The 20,238-nt window shown below is 49.8% G+C and overlaps 1 protein-coding gene across 1 annotated transcript in view; it reads left to right on the forward strand.

Moving 5' to 3' along the window:
* The window catches only part of Tspan11 (tetraspanin 11), a 66,909-nt gene that overhangs the window by 26,971 nt on the left and 19,700 nt on the right, over positions 1-20,238 (forward strand). The window contains exon 3 of the mRNA XM_005365277.3: positions 9,845-10,036. Within this exon, the coding sequence (XP_005365334.1) occupies positions 9,845-10,036 (192 nt within the window). The remainder of the gene's footprint in view (positions 1-9,844; positions 10,037-20,238) is intronic.

Genomic DNA, 20,238 nt, shown 5'->3' on the forward strand with positions numbered 1-20,238 from the left:
CTGTCTCCCAGTGGGGATTACCTATTTAATTAGGAACACAATGCCATCGATCCCCAGAGGGCTGGTAGAGAGGCTGCATTTTACTCTGATTCATTTGTTGAGATGGTGTCTCACTGTGCAGTCCAGGACGGCTTTGAACTGGTGATCCTTTTGCCTCGGTCTCCCAGCTGCGGGTCTTACAGGGGCTCACCATCACATCCGGTGTTTGTTGACTGTGTGTTTTGTTTTGTGGCCTCACTGGCTGTGGGAAAGACTTAAGAGGGAAGGTTTGCTGTCTATAGGGACCCTGGCAGCAGTGGATGCTGTGGCATTTCTGAGTCTGTTTCCCTAGCTGGAGTTGGGAGATTAACTCTAGCCTCTCAACCTAAAAAAGCACCCCCAAATCAACATCTCAGCAGTGCTGGGCTCCAGGTACCAGAAAAACAAAACAAAACAAAACAAAACCTACTCCCCAGCCCCATCTCAGAAACACAGGGAGACCGTAGGGCCACACTGGTTCCAAGCTCAGAGTGGTTTCAAAGCATCAGGAGAACTGGCCGCATCAAATACTATCTGTTAAAATAAAGTACACAGTGTTTGCTTAAATACATTTTGTAAAGTTTCTGGGAACAAAAACTAAAATGACTTTGGCTTTGATCTTCCCAGGAAAGAGTTTTCTGGAACAGGGAGGCCCAGGGGTACAGCTCCTGGAAAATTACTCTGTGCCCTAGGATGGAGGACTGGGCTACATGTAGAGATTTGACCACAGATAAATCAGTTAGGGCACTTAGAGTTCCTGCAGAGCAAGCAACCTCACTCCCTCCCCCTCCCCTTTTCTTCCTTTTTTGGATATTTTAAGGTTTGTTGTTGTTTTGTTTTGTGACAGGGTCTCATCCTGTAACCCAGGCTGTCCTCAGACACATTGTGACAATCCTCTTAGCTTTAGCTGGGATGGCATGCATGTGCCACCATGCCTGGGTCAAACTTTTCTTTGTAAGACTTTTTTCTTGACCATGAAAGTCTCCTGTGCCTACTCCAGATAATCTCCAAAAGACAGACAAGCATAAAAAACATTAATGACCCATGTCTGACTATGTTGGTCTCCTAGGGTGACAGGACAAAGCGTCACAGTCTACAGTCAGGGTGGCGTTAAACAGCAGGAATGATGTTTACTCACTGTTCTAGGCCTAGAAGTCTGTGATTCATGTGATGCTCAGGTCTCTCAAACTGAATTTACCAGGGAGGGAATGTTCAGAGCATGAACTCCTTCTCCATAGAAAAGGTTCCTTCCTATTTGAGACACTCCAAAGTCTAATTGTTGTGACTTACCTGAACCCCAGTCATAAGACAAGGCAGTGTCTGCATGCCTCCCACCCTGGGGGTCACCACAATTTCTGCCTTCCTGAAGGAATTATAAGACAGGGCAATGGGCAAGAGGCTATATTTGCATACCCTTTCAGTCTGCTGCCCCCTTTAGCCTCCAAACACAGAAGCTGGCACAGAGCAGGGCCCAGCCATTCAGGCTAGGAGTGCAATAAAACAAACTCCCTCTTTCATGAATGCGAAGTGTGTCTTGAGTGTAGGTCTTCATTGCAGGGCTCTGCCAAAGCCAGCATGGAGCAAAGAGCCCAGGATGCCATCATGGTGATCATAACAGCCAGCACTGAAAGATTCTGCATAGGTCACCCCAGTGCCCTTCCATTCAACTATAGTAGTCAGTGTTACTAGTGTCCTTATTGTGTAATGGGGACCTGGCTCACCAAGCCAGTCACTGACAGTCGACTTAGTTATTTTATTGCTGCGAAGAGACAATGTGACCAAAGCAACTTATAGAAGAAAGAGTTTATTTGGGACTTACAGTTTCAGAGGGTGAGTCCATGACCATCACAGTAGAGAACATGGCTGCAGGCAAGCAGGCATAGTTCTAGAGCAGGAGCTGAGTGCTTACATCCTGATCCATACACAGGAAGCAGAAAGGGCTAACTGGGAACGGGTGGGCTTTTGAAACCCCAAAACCCACCCCCAGTGACACATCTCTTCCAACAAGGCCACACCTCCTAATCCTTCCTAAATAGTTGCACCAACTAAATTGTTCAAACATGCGAGCCAATGGGAGACTTTCTCATTCAAACTTCCCACAACAATCATGCTTCTAGGCAGATCACTTACTCTCATGTTGTTGTTACATACATGGAAGGGGGATGCCTGAACAGTACGAATTAGAACTTGCCGTTATGGAAATGTCTTGCATGGTTGAGGGTCTGTACCGATGCCCTGCTGGGATGGGATGAGCTGGTGATCACCATCTCTTCAGCGGCTTCCTCCCCATTCCTAACACTGGGCTTAGAGCTTCTGGCATCACGACCTGGGTAGAAAACAAGGGATGTAACATTGTTTTTGAAGAGAATCTTGCCTGCAAGGGGTGTGATGCCCCCTGAGACTTTGCTCTTTGTGAATAGCACTCTCCTTATCACGTGTAGACCACAGTCCTGAGTGCCCACATCCCACAGAGCCCACTCTATGCACCCCGGCAGGACTAGGGCACCGCCCTTCCGTCACACTGCCCCTGAGGCCTCCTGGGATGAGTCTAGTCAGGGATCACTGATGCCACCATTGACATACCTCCTGGGTGACCCTGAACAGCACACATGCCCAGCTTTCCTGCATGGCTGGCAAAGGAAAGCTGCACTTTTCTCCTCGTCCTCCCTCCCCCCTCTGCCCCCCCCCCGCTTCCTCAGGCAGCTCCTGTCACCCCTTTATTGTTCTCTAATTTATTATTTTAATTAGCTGCTTAGCTGTGTTAATAATCAAACTGTTCCCAACCTCCCAGAAGCTATGCCAGGCTATGGGAGGAGCCTGGGAACGCTGCCTCATCTCACACACAGCCTGTCCTGCCTTGAGGGTCCACCCGGGCTTTGGTGCTACCAATGGGAACCTCTATAAAGGAACACAGGTGACTGAGGAGATGCCCAAGTGGGTAAGAACACTTGCTGTGTAACCACAAGGACCTGAGTTTAAATACACAGGTATTATGTACATTTGTATTATGTACAAAGCTAGTCAGAGAGGCAGGCTGGAAACAAGAGACTCACGGAGCTTGCTTGCTGCAGGCTAGCTCCAGGTTCAATGTGAGATCCCGTCACGTGGGTAGAAGGGAGGCGTGGGACATCCGGAGCCCTCCTGTGGCCTTCAAGTGGGCATGCGCACCTTCACACACACACACACACACACACACACACACACACACACACACAGAGAGAGAGAGAGAGAGAGAGAGAGAGAGAGAGAGAGAGAGAGAGAGAGAGAGAGACAGAGACAGAGACAGAGACAGACTCAGGGCTGAGAAGAGGAGCTGAAGAAACATAGGAGACTTGAGCGCCATCTTCAGGGAAGGTTGGAGAACATCCCCTCAGCAGACCCTCACTTGAGATCTAACCACTTACTCCTGCCCAGCTCCACGTGGCCTCAGTTTCTGGAGTCCAGGAGGGTGGAAAGCTAACTGAAGGGGGCTTCATCTAGGCAGCATTGGGGAAGCCATCTCCTGCACACAGGCAGGACTTTTCAGTGAAGCAGCTGTTTGAGGGTATTGCAGGATTTGCCTCTTGGGTCTGGTGTCAAGGCCCTATTTGGGGTGAGTTTGTTCACGACTCATAATACGGCATCATCCAATGGGACAGTAAAATTCCTAGTGTGGTCTCTCTAGTTGTGTGAGCACAGAAATGTCGCTTCTGTTTGAGCCAAATTCCTCCCTCTAGAATATGAAATTTCCTTTTTATTTTCCCTTTCTCCATCCCCCCTCCCTCCCTTTTTCCCTCCCTCCCTTCCTGTTTTACTTTCTTTCTCTTTTCCTTCCTCCCTCCTTTCTTCTCTTCCTTCCCTAAGAGCATCCACCCTCACTCTAGATCTCCCTGGGATACCGGGGAAGATGACGATGAATCAAGAGGCTAAAGGGGAGCTATTCAGTGTAGTGAGTGAAGAACCCTCCTGTGAGGACCGTAACTATAGAAACACGCACGAGGCTTGCTGCTGATGGGGGGATGAACCATTTGCTGGTGTTGGGTACGGCTGACTCCAAACCAGGTTTCTTCCGGCTTCTTTGGAAGGTGAGGCGGTTTGTGACCCTGCAGCTCCAACCCTCTGTGTACTGTGAGAGTTTGCACTCAAGGGGCAGATGTGGCTCAAGATGAGAGGCTCAGCAAGACGTTCGTTCATTTCTTCATATTTAAAACCACGCAGCTGTGAGGAGCTGCAGGTAGGAAGCCACCCTGGGCCTGCACGAAACAAGCCCATCCTTACAAAGTCGCTCCCGCAGAACTGGTCCAGAGTCAACAAATAGCCAATAGGACCTGCACCTGGGCAGAGCTAGGAGAGGAGCCTACCTGGTGTTTGAGAAGTGTCTGTCCCTCTACAACTAGGAGGCTCCAAGCTCAAGCGGTCCTGGAGTACCACTGACTTCCTGTGTGTCCTGGGTTCAACCAGTGCTGTAAGAACTGAAGCTGTTGCTGGAGATCCCTCTGCAGTGAGGGGAGTGGGGATGCGTGCCTTAAAGGTGGCCTAACTGGGATATATCAGCACTGGAGGTAGAGCACCTGCCTAGCGTATGCAAGGCTCTGGATTCCATCTCTGCGTGGCCCCTCAAACCCGAGAGAAAGAGACCCAAGCAGCCAAGGAGATGAAGCTTGGTTCAGACCAGGCATCCCAGTTGTCTCCTCAGCCTGGTTCCAACTTCAGGTTACTTCTCCTTTCCAACCTAGACTGTGGTAATCAGAGTCAGGGTCTCTCCACCCAGTCACCTCCAGTGACATGAGGGCAGGGGCAGGCGTGGCCCTAAGAGTGTTCCGTGGGCATTGGTGAAAAGACAATGATAAAGCATGGATCTTACGTTATATATCAGCACTCCCCTAGGCCTTCCTGGGAGCTCCCTAGTAGGCTGGGGGGAAGTCCAGCTGACATGGGCACACCATGGGTGGAGCTTCTGCATGCCAGGAGGGGATGGGCAGAGAGCTACCAGAGGAAGGAGCTAGAACTCTCCTGCAAAGCTAGAAGTAGGTACACACTTGTGATGGGCTTGGAAGACGTTCACTGGGATAAAGAGGATAGTGTAAGAGGGATGGGCGAGAGAGATGAGAAACGGTAGCCAGATGAGTGGAAGTCCAGTGTGCCTGGATACAGACCCACCTCTGTACCAGGCACCCAGACCCTGTCACCTTGCCCAAGTTCACAGTCAGAGGCACCGACAGTGGCTTCAAGAGAGGCAGTCATGGACTTAGAAGATGGATCAGGGGATGGCAAGCATGCAGGATGAGGACCTGAGTTCAGATTCCCGGAAGCCATGTAAAGCCAATCACAGCAGAGCACAGTCTGCAATACCATCACTCTTGCATCAAGAGGAAGACAAAGGCTGGAAAATCCCAAATGCTAATGGGCCAGTTAGCCTGGTGTATGCAGTGACAAACAAGAGACCCTGTCTCAGCAGAGTCAGCTAAGTGGAAGAGGAGGACCAACACCCGAGGCTAGCCTCCTGCCTCCACACATGCTGTGGAGGCAGACTCTCACGCATACCCTTCTCCACACACCCCAAACATGCATCACACCACACATACAAAGATTTAAAAATAATAGTATTTTTTTAAAAAAAAAAAAAAAGAGTGAACTGTCCTACATGGCCATTAAAGCCAGATCACAGAGGAAGGAAAGTGAGGGCAGACATTTAAAGGCCTCCAGGCCATGCAGGAGAGTCCCAGCCTGAGGCTCTGGTCTGGGGTCAGTTGTACAGATCGGTAAGTAGCCTGGTCCACCCCTGGGTAGAGCAAGAGCTGGAGGATGACCTGGGACAAGAGCCAAGGGAGACAGTGCAGCAAGGAGAGGGAGGTGGCCTAACAGCAAGCAGGTGGAATCAGCAAGCAAACATCACAGAGAAACAGCAGCAGCACCCTTGCAAGGGCTGCTGGGTACATGAGTGAGGGTACCATTGAAAAGGCTGTCCAGGGGTCATTCATGAGTGAGGAGCACAGTCCTGAATGGGTCAACCTTGCTGCCTAACCCCAAACCTTTCCAGAATGCCACAGAGCAGGTAGTAAGCAGCCCTGCTCTGCCCCTGACACACACACACACACGCACACCCCATATGCCATCACCCTGTATGTTTCCTGCCTTCCATGCCATGGGCTGCCCAGCACGGAGGGCGGAGCATTCTGCCCAAGGCTTCCTCCCTGAGGCCCCACAGTCCTTCCTGCGTCCCCAGCAGAGAAACCCTACCTGTGAAATCCTGACGGAGAAAAGTCTTGCAGTTGCTCTCACACCCTCTGTCTGCTTTCCTCCAAGTCTCTACTTTAGTCCTGTCAGGCTAAAGGATGGCTGCTCAGGTTAGCCAAGTGCCCTGGATCACACAAATTTTCTGACCCGTTAGTGACCGGCTATGCCTGAGAAATTCAGTTACTATCTGACAGAAGACCAGCTCTGTCCTATGAGGAACTGAATACTTAGACCCGACTTGATGCAGACGGCCGGGAAAGTGGGTTCTGGGGTCAGTGCCCCTCCCCCACAGCCCCTGCCCAGTGGCCCAATCTGCAGAGAAAGAAACGGGTACTTAAAGAAGTTGGTGTCCCACTATCACACAGTTAATGGCACAGCCAAAAGAACTTGGCCCAGACTTTCTGGCTTCTGCCCCCCCCCCCCGCCCCGTGACACCTTCTGGTAACCCATCCCAACACTGAGTGAGCATTTTTTACCTCTTATTCAGAGGTAACCAAATCACACACAAGAAATCAAAGTCCCTGCAGGACTTTAAGACCCTCTCATTTCCTTTCTCATGGCTAGCTAGAGTACTGATCCCTCAGTAACTACCTTGTCTACTATACAGAACTCTCTGGGGAGGGGGACCTTGAGGTCCCAGGCCCATTGATTCAGACTAGTCTCTTGCTTTCTTCAGGTCTTCAGACCTAGTGTGAGCTTGTCTTCTAGACCGTGATCAGGCCAGGATGCCCCTCCAGATCTCTCCCAGACCCTGTGCTGTGGCTGGAGACCCAGCTTGCCTAAGGACCGCTGCTTAGCAAGATCTGACAGTGCTGGGAGAAAGTGATCTGCTCTAGCCCTGGGGCAGCTGCTCCCAGGAAAAGGGCCAGCTTGTGTTCTGCAGGGCTTCACACAGCGCCACCTACTGGGAAGAGAAAGTCGGGACGCTTGGACCTGCGCTGTGATTCTCCAAATGTCCCTGCCTGGGTCTTACTCCCAGAGGTGCTAATTGGCCTGGGTTCCAGCCCTGGGTTTTCATGACTCCCCAGGTGGTTATGTAGCCACAACTCTGAAGACATGGAGAAAACTTGGAGACTTACCTGGATGTGTGTCTTGACCATGGTGGATGAGCAGACTTCAGTCCGACCCAAATGCATCATTTTGTGTGCTAAGTGATTCTTTCTATCAGATTCTGAGTGAATTCTTGTGCCCCAACAGATTAACTATCCCCAGACCAATCTGAGCCTATCCTTCTGAGGGTTCAAGATATGAAGGCTCAGGTTACTCCCTGCTTGGGAAAGAGTAGGGATTCAGAGTTAGCCTGCCTAATAGAAAATGTGTGTCTATTTCCTTACAGAGATTGCACCCATTAAATACTATGTTTTTCAGTTCTTAAATAGCATTATAACTCATCATGGTCACATTAAGTGTCTCGTAATATTCAGAATCTCTGCTCGGCAGTATCCTACGCCTTTAGATAATTTGTTTTGAAGGAGAGAGGAAAGAGAAGGCAAAATTAGTTACTTCTTAGTTAATGTGCCGTGTTTGTTAGGCAAAGACCTCAATACATAAGATCCTTGGAAGAAAGTAACTCAAGGGGTCTTTAGTAGCTGTAGATTAAAACCACCAAGCTAATAAGGCTCCCTCAACTTGAAAGGTGGAAAAACTGAGGACCAAAGAGATTAAAGGGCCATTTCTGAACCAATCATTCAAAGTCGAGAGCCTCACTCAAACTTGCCAGACAATACAGTTATATAAGGGACTTGTGGGGGTAATATTTTACTCAAAGTTCCCAGTGGTCGTGGAAGCTGACTGACAGGGGTTGCCATTAGTCAGTCAGCCACATCTGTTATTCGGTTCCATCCACCCAGACTCAGGAAACCCTTTGTTCACAGAAATTGTGTGGCCCATAGATGAGCTCCACCCACAGGGACTCTAAAAGTCTGCCGTGTCCCAGGATTCCTGACTCCAAACATCATTTTTGGCTGTTGTTGTTTTTGTTTGTTCCACCAAGAAAAGATGCTGCCATTCATCAGGAGATACACCCTGAGTTTAGAGAGGGAAAACCGGAAGGGGGCCAGCATGCATTGCACAATGGTGGGAGCGTCAGCCTCTCCAGTTCTATTTAGCAGCATGGCTGTGGCCCTGTGCGGTGCCCTCATGCTGGCCTCTCTCACTTGGAGGTACCAGCGGAGAGAAAAGAGTTCTCGGAAGGAATCATCCATTCGAACAGCAGAAGCGGAGGAGCAGGCACACCCACTCCGTGGGATCCAAGGACAGTCCTGCCTCTGTCCTCAGAAGACCTGGCCCTGAATCAGCTCTGAAACTAATGGTGTCATCCTGGCCTTACTGAGGGCCTCGGTTTCCTTTCTCATCTGCTAGGCAGAGATGATAAACCCTTCCCCATCCTCCCAGGATGGTTGTAATGTTTAGACAAGAAATTGACAGAGTACATATCAATCACACGAGGTAGGTGCCTGGTGTGTGTGAATTGCTAAGAGGAACCCCAGGCTTTGCTCCACTGAGGTCTGTGACTGCACAGAACAGAGAGTGGAGAAGTGACCACAGAGTCACCATGGTACAGATGAGGAGCCTTTCACAGGGGTTAGCATCCAGGTGTGGGCAGAGATAGAGTGGGGTAGGGGCAGGCTTCTCTTCTCTGCCTTTGACCATACTAAGACCTCTAAGGAAGCCTCCACTATCTATCAGGAGTAAAGAGCCCATGGGGACCTGAAGACAAGGGGCAGGGAGAAGTTGACCTTCCGAGGATCAGGCAGCAGAGCCATTCAGAAGTGTGAGTCCTGGGCAAACGGTCTTCGTCTTCCATATGTGGCATCAGGAGTGCATGTGTGATGTACACATGCTTAACATTCTAGTTAAGCATCGCACCCACCAAGATGGCTCTTCGGCCTCCTAGTCCCTGGAGGCTGACATCCTGGCTGTGCTCCATGACACTCTTCCTCAGAAGCAGCTCTCAGACCAGCAAGTGAGCAGGTTCCTGTCTGGCCCCATCTCTGGATCAAACTGGAATATGCCAATGAAGGAATCTCAGCTGCCTCCCAATCCTTTGCAGGGATCTGAGGAAATGGGAACACCTTTCCAAAGAGCAGGCACTGGGGACATATCCTAGCTCTCCATCCCTCCCGGATCTGTCCATCCTAGAAACAAGCATCAGGCAGGGTACCTTTCCCCCAGTGAACCTGTTTTTTCACCCACTGTCCAAATGTGAGCATGTGCAGCATGAAGGTCCTCTGGGACGATTTGGGGGAGACCAAGGAGCACTCTGTGAAGAGAGCACCAAGAATGGTATGGGAGGTCTTTACCCATGGTCAGTAAGAAGCATAAATTTGGGCTAAACTTAGATCTGAAATCTCTCTGCATGTGAGGTGTGTGTGTGTGTGTGTGTGTGTGTGTGTGTGTGTGTGTGTGTGTGTGTGTGGCCTGGCAAGTTCAATGAGCACCTGAAGCCTCAATTTGCTTGTTTATAAGCTAACAGAGAAATTCTTCCTTTAGACCCTTAGGAAGACTAATTGACAAGGTGCCCGAAGAGGGTCTGGTGCCCAATGGGCACTAGACAGGCGGCAGTTGGCAAAGCTTCAGGTGCCACCTGATCTCCCTTTTGTCTCTGCAGGTTGGTGGGGCAGCTGTCACGGCTGTGGGTATCTGGACACTGGTGGAGAAGAGTGGTTACCTCAGCATCTTGGCCTCGAGCACATTTGCTGCCTCTGCCTACATCCTCATCTTTGCTGGTGCTCTCGTCATGACAACCGGCTTCCTGGGCTTCGGGGCCATCCTCCGGGAGCAGAAGAGCTGTCTCTCCGTGGTGAGTGTCTTTCTGTCTCTCTGTGGGGATTGTCCCTCCACAGGAGTGTTCTTCCCTGGAGAGTGAGTGTAGGTCTGTGCACTGTGGGGGCAGGGAAGCATCACACGTGTCTCTCGGGTATGGGGTATGGCGCTGAGGATCCTGGGGAGCCAGAGCAGGGAGCCTGCTGTGGGGGCTGTGAAGGCTATATGCTCCAGAGACGTGGGACCTGAGCCAGGAGGTCAGCCTTAGCATTACCACGGCAGTTTCTAGGGTCTTGATTCTTCCTCTTTTTCCTCCCCTTCTCCCTTTTCCCTCCCTTCTTCTTATTTCTCTTTCTCCCTTTTACTCCTCCTCTTCTTCCTCCCCAAAACGTCTCTTTCTCCTCTTTCTTCTTCTGCCCCTTCTTCCTCCTCCGTCTTTTCCTTTCTCCCCTTTTCCCTCCCCTTTCCCTTTGTCCCCCACAGCCCCGTCTCTTCCTCCTCCCCCTCTAGACTTTAGCAGGCAGTTTTCACATATATACTAAAGGGACCCTCTCTGCCCCACCACCCAGAGCGCACCATTGTCCTTTCATGGTCACCGTTGTCTGGTGCACACCCTCCCCGTGTTCTGCACTCGGGTGAAGCGGCTCCAGACACTGTGGCATCTGTGTTTCGACATACGACTCTCAAGCCTACGGGTCCTTCACCACAGAGGAAAGCAATCAATATTCAGTCCTTGACGTTATGAAATAATGAGGGAGCTTCTGATTCCCCCCAACTGATTCATAAAGCGGTATTTCTTTTTAAGCTTGTTTAATTAGGCCCATGTGTTGATTCATCTCTGAAGTCTATCTCTGGGTTTGTTGAAAGATCTGATAGATTTCCAGATTTTTCTTTCTTTAGCTATGTCCCTGTATGGTATTTAACATGTACTCTTAGCAGTTCTGTGGAAAGGCTTAATCAGGCTTAACAGATTTGATCATTTGTAAAGAATATTTATTTCACGGCTAGCATTTGTAGGCATCATGGGCTCCATGATGTGTCTTCCTGGAGGTCTGGGGAGACACCCATAGCAGCTACTCAGGGCCAAGTAAGAGGCCAAGGAAGACCCAGCAGGGACCCTGAGGCCAAGACCACCTTGGGCCCACACACCCAGTATCCTTTGGTTGTGGCTGACTCCCCACAACCTAGAGGCCTCTCTGTGCCCACCTCAGAGGACCAAGGCTAAAGTTCAAAAGAGAAAAAACAGGAAAACCGACAAATGCCTGGGCTTTGCGAGAAAACCTAAGCTGCAAAATAAATTTCAAAGAGAAATCAGACAACAGGAAGTAGCTCTGCAGGGTTCTTGAGCTCCCTGTTTCCACCCCGCCCCCCAATATCCTCCGAAGACCGAGCTGCTCTGTCTTGCACTCATCCTCCTGAGTGGGAGGTAGGGGCTGCTGCGGGGAACCTGAGGCCTGGCCCCTGCAGCAGCTCTCAAAACGGCGACCTAGTTTTTGGCCTGGATATGAAAGCTGCTCCGTGCAGGCCCAGCTGGATGGTGCTCCCGTTTTGTGGGATCTCTTCATTTTACTCTGGAACCAGGGTGCTGGCAGGGTACAAGGTGATATGTAGGGTAAAGTTCCACGGGGGACCAACCTTCAGGGTGGACACTCTGAGCCTCTCTCTAGCAGTGGGCAGAGGTGTTGGGAAGCAGCCACAGCCTGCCTGGCTGTCCCTCAGGCAGCGTGGCAAGAGCATGGTCATCTCTTGAAGCTCATAGGGATAGGTTCTGGGAAATGCCCCCACACCCTGCCCTCCACACACATACCCAGAGCTGGGGGATGCTCAAGGGCCTTATACAGAAATACGCAGTATTCAGGTGTAGTCTATATCCACACTCTATCTCTTTAGAAGTCCTTGTTAGCTACTTATAATACCAAATGCCATGCAGACGCCACATAAATAGCTGTGTCTTACTATTAAGGACTGATGGGATGGGCAGGCCCAGAGAAAGACCTCTTTCCTTTACCAGTTTGTGGGTCTATGTCCTGCTGGACTCTGAGAGGTCTAAGGGTCTAGGCAAGCTATTGTCCTGACCTCTGAAACCTGTCCCAGGAGAGCATCCTGCTGAGCCCCGTGCCTCCTTCCTTCCTACTGTGGATTCTGCCTTATAGGGCATCTAGGGGAACAAGAAATAGAGGAGGAACCTTCTGGTGTGGGAGACCAGGACACCCTCTTGACAGAATGAGAAAGAATGCAGACACTGTCCCTTGAGGACCCAGCTTCTGACTCAGCCATCCATCTCGGGGGTGAGGTGTCCCCAGCAGCCTTGGGAAACAGTCTCTGCTGACTAGGCGCAGCTTGCTGACGACACAGATGGCCACTGTTCACTGAGCACACCGCCTGCTGCTCCTCACACTCCACCAACCCCGCGAAGGCACTGCCATCTGCACTGTTCCCGGCACTAGCGCATGCTAACTCGCTCAGGCCTCACATGCCCACGGAGCTGCTCAGACTCGTGATGTGCACTTGACAGGAGCTGTGGAGCAGGTACAGGTGAAGTGATCTGCCTAGAGAGGGGTCACTGGGAGAAGCATGAAGGGAACAGGCCGGAAGCAATCGACCTGTCAGGGAGGGGTGGAACACACAAAGAGGCCAGAGGGATGTCGAGGGTTGATTTTGAATGTCAGCAAGTCAGAGTTAGGGGAAGGGAAATTTATGATAGGCCTAGTCTTATCTCTCTGATCTACCTGGTCACTAGTTACTAAGATTCTCACAATTGGGGGGAGGGGAGTTTGAGGCCGTGAGAAAATACAGCGCACAGCTACAGCTAGGGGCAAATGGCCCATTTCCTGTACTCTGACATTGCACACCTCCTATGCCCAGAGAGGCAAGATTCATTCTTTCTTACTGATGAGGAGCTAGGCCTAGAGATGGGGAAGGGTGACTGTGAACCCAGCACTCAGGACTCCCCTCTACTTCCCCTAAGCCTGATGGTTCCACAGTCAGGTCTAGAATCTGCCCAGAAAGCTAAACAGAAGTGCGAAATCTCCAGAAAATGGGGCAGGCTGCCTATCCACCTATGACTGCATGTGTGTGGGCAGCTGTGTGCACTTGCAGAAGTGCACACACATGCATGCACACACACACATACTCTCTCTTACACACACACACATTCTCAACCTCCTTTATCAACACATTCTGAAACTTGCTCAGAGCTCCGCCTGAGGTGGGATGTAAGGACCCCCTTCAGGTATCGCATACCCACACATTACAGAGCCACCCTTTCTCACCAGACGGCACGCTCTCTGTGGCACCCTTGCAGCACTGGCCACATGGCCAGTAGCTCCATTTTGGAGTGAATCAGGGACCAAACTTCCAGGGGAAAGACCCCAGAAATTACCCTCGTTCTTCACTTTTTCATTTGGAAAGGCAACAGCCGTCCTGAGTCATGAAAAGGACATGAACTTGGGCCTAGCTAGGAGGCAAATAGGTGGAGAAGACAGCCTGTCTAGGCAGTAGATAAGGCCCTACCAGACTTCACCACACTTCCTTGGCCCAGGCAAGTGTCTTTGGCTAAGAGAGACAGGGAGAGTAATGTCTCTAGGAAGGAGCTGATAGGAAAGTGTGCTGGTGCTTAAGAGGGGGAGGGCTCATTCCAACAGGCCACTGTGAGGGTTTCCTTCATTGAAAACTAATCCCATTTCAATCTGAGGTCTTTCTTATCAAGCCCAGCTGTCTGGATTCTGGGTGTCTGTGCAGTCCTTGTGAGATCTGCTCTTTGGGGCGTTTGTACTGATCAGGGAAATGCTCTCCATCTCTGTTGGGAACTAGACCCTTGGGGATCAGATCAAAGACTAAAGTGCCACCAAGCAGAGTAGCACACGGACCGCTCTGTGGCTGAATACAGAGCCCAGCAAGACAACCCAGGAAGTCACAAGGGAGGACACAGCCAGGCTGTGGGGGCTGGGTCCCAGTACCCTCCAAATGCCCTGCTATTGTAGCTTCTATGGAAGCTGTGTGCTCACCCGGGTTGTGCACACACTGTGAGTAGCAGCCCTAAGAATAGCTGCTAATTTGGGTCCCTTCTCAAAGGAGTTTTGCTATGATGTGCTGCTTAGAGCCATGGTTTTATGATCTTTACATAACATGGCTTCCCTGGACCTTATGCTTCCTCATTACCACCACACAATGGGGTTACTACGGTGACCAGGAGAAGCTGGGTGGCTCCTCCCGGTTGGAGGTTACACAGCAAGGTGGGCAAGCTGCGTAAAAGCTGCTTTTGAGCCCCAGCCCAGATCTATCTGCCCTGAATTCTAGACTTTGTCCTGCTGGCTAACAAAGCCTCAGAAGCCCACAAGGAAATGTTGTGACTCTGGGTCCGTGGTTTTCAGAAACTGGGTTCTAGAACTTACTTTTTTCCATCCACCCCCTCCCTAAAAATAAAAGAGCTCCTGACAAAGGCCCAGTTTAGTCTGAGCCGTCCATCACGATCTCCGTTTGGCTGAAGATAGAAAACTTTGCGGGGCCCACATTCCAAACGCTAAAAATAGGCCCCTCCTTTGATCTGGGTGGCATGGGCCCTGGTCATCAGCTCTCGGCTCAGATGGCCTGAATTATCTGTCTCTCTCCTGTAGTCTTAGCTAAAATAGAAGCCCTGGTGTGAATAATTTAAAATCCATCCCTTTTCCCTCTGCAGAGTTCTCATGCAAAGCCCATCGCTGCCTCAGCGTCCGAAAGGATAAGCTATTCTTGTCCTCAAGCAGTGACTCCTTCTTAGGATAGTGACTTTTAGGGGTGGCAGATTTGCCAGGATGAACAGTACATGAGGGAGGAATAGCAAGCCTTGGTAGAGCAGGCAGCCCCCTCTCAAGGCATTTCCTGGGGATGCTCAAGGCCACTCCCACCCCTACTGTGATCCAACTTGGATGCCCATCATTCCAATGCCTGTCTTTCATCTTTTCCCTTTTCTCTTTGTGTGGAACTGGACCTGCTGTGTTTCTCCTTTAGGGCTTCCTACCGCCTTCATCCGATTCAAGATTTCACAAGGAAGTTAACACGGGGCGGCGGGGAAGAATAAAGGCAAGGCAGTCATCTCTAGAAAAAGAGAATATGTCTAAGGCAACCTACCCATCTCTTTAGGCCAAATCTGGGGTTTAAAACTGCTTGTGTTAGTTCAAGGAAGTGCTAACATTAACTTCTTGGTTAAACTACTTATAGTTCAATGATCGAAAAGACAGAGAGCCAGGGAGTGGGTAACTCTGGGTGCTCTACCTATCCTTGGTCCACTTTAGTCCTCGCTGCTTTAATAGGCAGGGCAGAAACACAAGAAAGAAGATTCCGGACCATGTTGCTTGTGAGCCTGCTGGTGGAGACTTAAGTCTCAGCACACATGTGAACAGACACACACACACACACACACACACACACACACACACACTGCCTGTTCTCAGTGAATAGTGACACCGAGCCAGGGAAATCACTAGTACGGTTTTGGATGTTCATGGAAACAAGAGGTGTTTGATGGGTATGATGCTGATCTCTGATGAAGCAGACACATCAAACCGACATGTCTAACAGCTGTTGGGCCCCAGCCTCTCATCCCTAAATGACAAAGCTGTTGACTGCCCTGAAGCTCAAAGGAACATAAGAAGTACCTGCAAGCAGAAGGCACTGACTTAGCAGTTTCTACATTTTTCCTGCACAACCATCTTTGGACTCTGGCCCCCTGCTGGAAAGGCCATCTAGACCAAGAGACAGTCAGACTGTACTTGGGGAGCCTGGAAAATTTGGTCTTATGGGGGCTCAAGAGATGGCTTAGCAGTAAAGAGCACTGACTGCTCTTCCAGAGGTCCTGAGTTCAATTGCCAGCAACCGCATGGTGGCTCAGAACCATCTGTAGTGAGATCTGGTGCCCTCTTTTGGCCTGCAGGCAGACATGCAGGCAGAACACTGTGCATAAGAAATAAATCTTTTGAAAAAAGAACTTGGTCTTAAAGGTGGATGGATGGTTGGACAGGTGGTCATGTGAGCCATGAAAGGAGGGAGGAAGGAGAAGGAGGTGGTGACAGGGGAGAGAAGAGTTGGGTGTCAAGCCATGGCTTCCCTCTGGCCTGTGAGACCGCCTAGTGGAGAGCTTTTATGACACCTCTGTCCCTGTACTGACCCACATAGTCTCTCGATGGGTATTAGACACTTCCAGGTTTCCTTCCCAGCCAAGTGTGCATCAACCCAGGAGTGTTGCTTACTTCTGCTGTTACTTCTGATAGTGTGAGAAAGCCCTTGGATGTGTCTAGATCTTGTAGCCAGGTTCCTGTCGCCTCCCCTCGGTCTTTGGCTGGACTCTGCAAGAAGCCTTCTCTCCTACCTACCCATCTCTCCATGTGCCATTGTTACATGGGCAGCAGCAGTGCACACCCTACACACAGCCTCATGCTGGGCAAATCTGAGAGCTCCCTCTTTGGGTGCCCGCTCCTCATTACTGAGCCCGTGAGCCAGGATGTAGAAAGCAGCCCAGGGAAGATCATCAGGGAAGAGGCAGCCAGTGGAAAGAAGGGGTCATTTACAGAACCACACCCCTTTCCCCCACTTGTCTCTTTCAAGCTACTGAGTTTTCACACACCCACCCTGGGAAGCAGGCACAGTCAGGTGTTACTTTTCCTAGAGAGACAAGCATCTCTTCACTCCAAATGGGCACCAACGACACACCAAAGAAATAAATCCACCCAAGTCTACCTTGTGGAAGCAGTGGATGCTAGCTCAAAACAGCTATGTTTCTGGGCTCCCTGTAACTTACTGAAACATGGGTGACCCTCCCTCAGGGAGCTGCTTCACTAAAGCATCTGTCCCAATATGGATGGCAGCTGGAAACAACTGCTTGCTGGGATTCCCCGTAACTCTCAGGCAATTCCACTGAGGGGCCACCTCTCCCTCACAAATATTATTTTTATAACCTTGGGGAATGACCTTGCGAATCTTTTCGAGTCTTCTGATCCCTGTAAATTCCCTGAGCTACCAGGCTCTAATGAGTCAGCTTGCCCCTTTGGAGGGAAGCCCTCAATTTGGAGAAAATAGCTACACAAGAGAGAAAGATTGCCTTCCTTTCGGGGTCAGAAACATGGCAACAGGCCTTGGGGCTGAAGCTCCTTCTACCTTGGGACCAGGAGAGGTGGTAGCAGATATTTGACTTGTTCTCTTCATTCCGAGTCCTGGACTTGACTGTGAGAAAGCCTTCATGATAACTGCCAGTGGTCAGTGCCTTAAGCATTGAGGTTTAAGGGATAGTCCATCAGTTGAAATGAACATCCCGGAAGCTAGAGGTCTGGGGGCTGAACCATCGTATAATAACTCATGAAGCTGATTAAAATGCATAGCTTTCCATCTGCAGCCAGCAGCCTCAGCCCCTCTAGTTGCAACAAGCTTATACACTTGACCCACCAGGGTAGAGATTGTGACATCCCAAAGACAGCCTGGTCCCAAAGCAAGAACACAAGACCTGCTCACCAACAGAGAGGAGCTAGCTGGAGCTACTGTGGAACGTTGTACATAACAGCAGGATGCACAAGGGAGGAAGGAGGCCCTGTCCAACCCTCCCTGGCCAGAAGAGCATGCTGCACAAATACATCCCTCCCATCTCAGCTCTCATCTCATGCAGAAGACCCAACATGTACCAGGCTTTTTCATTTGGGTCACTAAAACCAGCTCTTAAATCATGACATGGAGACTTCTTGCTAGTTAAGCATACAGAATAAAGGAAGACTATTAAGAGCTGCTAAGGAAAAAGGCCAAGTAACATAAAGGCACACCTATCAGAATTGCACCTGACTTCTCAATGGAAACAATGAAAGCCCAAGGTCCTGGTCAAGCATTATGCAAACATTAAAACACCATGGATGCCAGCCCAGATTACTATACCCAGCAAAACTTTCAATCACCATAGATGGACAAAACAAGATATTCCATGACAGAACCTCATTCAACCAATGCCTAGCCATAAACCCAGGCCTACACAAAGTACTAGAAGGAAAACACCAATCCCAGGAAAGTCAGCTACATCCACAAAAACACAGACAATAGATGATCTCACAGCAGCAAATCCCAAAGGGTGGGGGAACACATAATAATATCACCCACAATGAAAACTAAAATAACAGGAACTAGCAATCACTGGTCATTAATATCCCTTAATATAAAAGGACTCGACTCACCTATAAAAAAACACAGGCTAACAGATTGGATACAAAAACAGAATTCATCTTTCTGCTGCGTACAAGAAACACACCTCAACCTCAAAGACAGACATCACTTCAGAGTAAAGGGTTGGGAAAAAAGTTTCCAATCAAATGGACCTAAGAAACAAGCGGGTGTAGCGATCCTAATATCTAACAAAATAGATTTCAAACTAAAATCAATCAAAAGAGACAAAGAAGGACATTTCGTATTTGTCACAGGAAGAATCCATCAAGAGGAAATCTCAGCTGACCATCTCAGTTCACACAAGGGCACCCTCATATGTAAAAGAAACACTACTAAAGTTTAAATCATACATTAAACCACACACACTAATAGTGGGAGACCTCAACACCCCACTCTCACCAATGAATGCTTAACCTAGCTTAGACTCATTTCTTGCTAGCTCTTATAACTTAACCTGTTTCAACTTCATCTATGTTTTGCCTCAAGACTTTTCTCCTTTCTTTCTGTATATGCCACGCTGTGTCTGCTGACTGGGGGCTGCCTGACTGACCCTGGGCATCTCCCAGTTCTACTTCCTCTCATTCTTCTCTCTTCTCTCTCAAGATGAGATTTCTCCTCCTATTTATTCTCTCTGCCTGACAGCCCTGCCTATCCCTCCCCTGCCTCGTTAATGGCCATTTAGCTTTTTATTAAACCCATTAGGGTGCCTTTGGCAAACAAGGTGAAACAAATGCAATGCACCTTTACATTGTTAACAAAAGCAGCGGAAACAAATGTAACATGTCTTTCCATCATTAACAAAGGCAGCAGAAGCAAATGTAACATGCCTTTACACAGTTAAAGTAATATTCCACAGTATAAACAAATGTAACACATCTTTCCATAGTTAAATATTCCACAACACCAAAGGGTGGGGACTTCACCGCAGTCACACAGCGTTTTATCTCAGAGCCAAGCTAGGCCTGGAGTCCCAAGCCAGGCCACCTTCTGAGCCATCACCTCCCAAACCAGGACCACCTTTCTCTGTGCCAGCTCACACAGAGCCACCACCACCAGCATGTTCTGTAGAAGCAGGTTTTTTATGGAGGAGGCTTTACAGCCACTTAACTTCCTCCAACACCCCTCACCTTCAAACTTCTGCAGCCAATGATTGAAAATACATGGCTTTTGAGTCAATTCAACAGGTGCTTACAGCACAGTTGCTCCTGCCGTTCATGCTCTTCTGGACACCAATGCGGGGTCAAGAAAAGGGAATCTGACCCTGCTATTGGTTTGAAGTCTAGTGAGGAGCACAGGACCCTGTGATGAAAGGGGTTTAAGCTCTTCTCAGACACTTTGCCCTCCAAGGCCTTAGACCTTTCCTAACCCATGGGCTATCTGTCCCCTGGAGCCTAAGATCTCCTCTTTCTTGTTCTTGTTTGAAATTCCTCTTCCTTAGTTCCCCTTCCCCATCATTAGTCTTGACCTAGAATTCTCACCACTGGAGGTCATGCTGTGGCCCCATCCTGGGCCCCTGCCACCATCTTTGCCTTACCCACATCGTGTTCTCCCTGTGCACAGGTGACAGACACATGCAACCACCTCCCTGTTAGCCTGTAAGAAAATGGGAAAGCCCAAGCCACTCCAGGGGCTCATAATGTTAGTGGCTAGTCAGGTCCCCATGCATTAGTCTATCAGCAATAGCATTCTCTGGGTTCCCTGAGCTATGCGGTCCCCATGGGGAGCCTGCTGCTCTCCCCACAGCCAGCTGTAGGCCCTGTGCCCATTCTAGAGCCTGTTGTCACTCAGCCCATTCAGATGAAACCCTGGGAAGTCCCCACATGAAACCTGGTAGACATCTGTCATTGGCTCCTCTCATAGGAACTGTGTTTTGCTTCCACAATGCCCCCAACACACGTGATCGATCCTCTCTGGCCCCAGCAGTCAGCCTTGTCCTCTGGATGACCTTTGTCACACTTCCTTCGTGTGCCTCTGGAACACCTCCTTCCTCCCCAGAGTCTAGCAGCCCCTCCCTGCTGGGTCTCCATCTCCCTGCAAGCTGTCAGGCAGCTATCCTCATGCCAG

The sequence above is a fragment of the Microtus ochrogaster genome, unplaced genomic scaffold (assembly GCF_000317375.1).
Source record: "Microtus ochrogaster isolate Prairie Vole_2 unplaced genomic scaffold, MicOch1.0 UNK1, whole genome shotgun sequence".
In the NCBI taxonomy this organism is placed as follows: Eukaryota; Metazoa; Chordata; class Mammalia; order Rodentia; family Cricetidae; genus Microtus; species Microtus ochrogaster.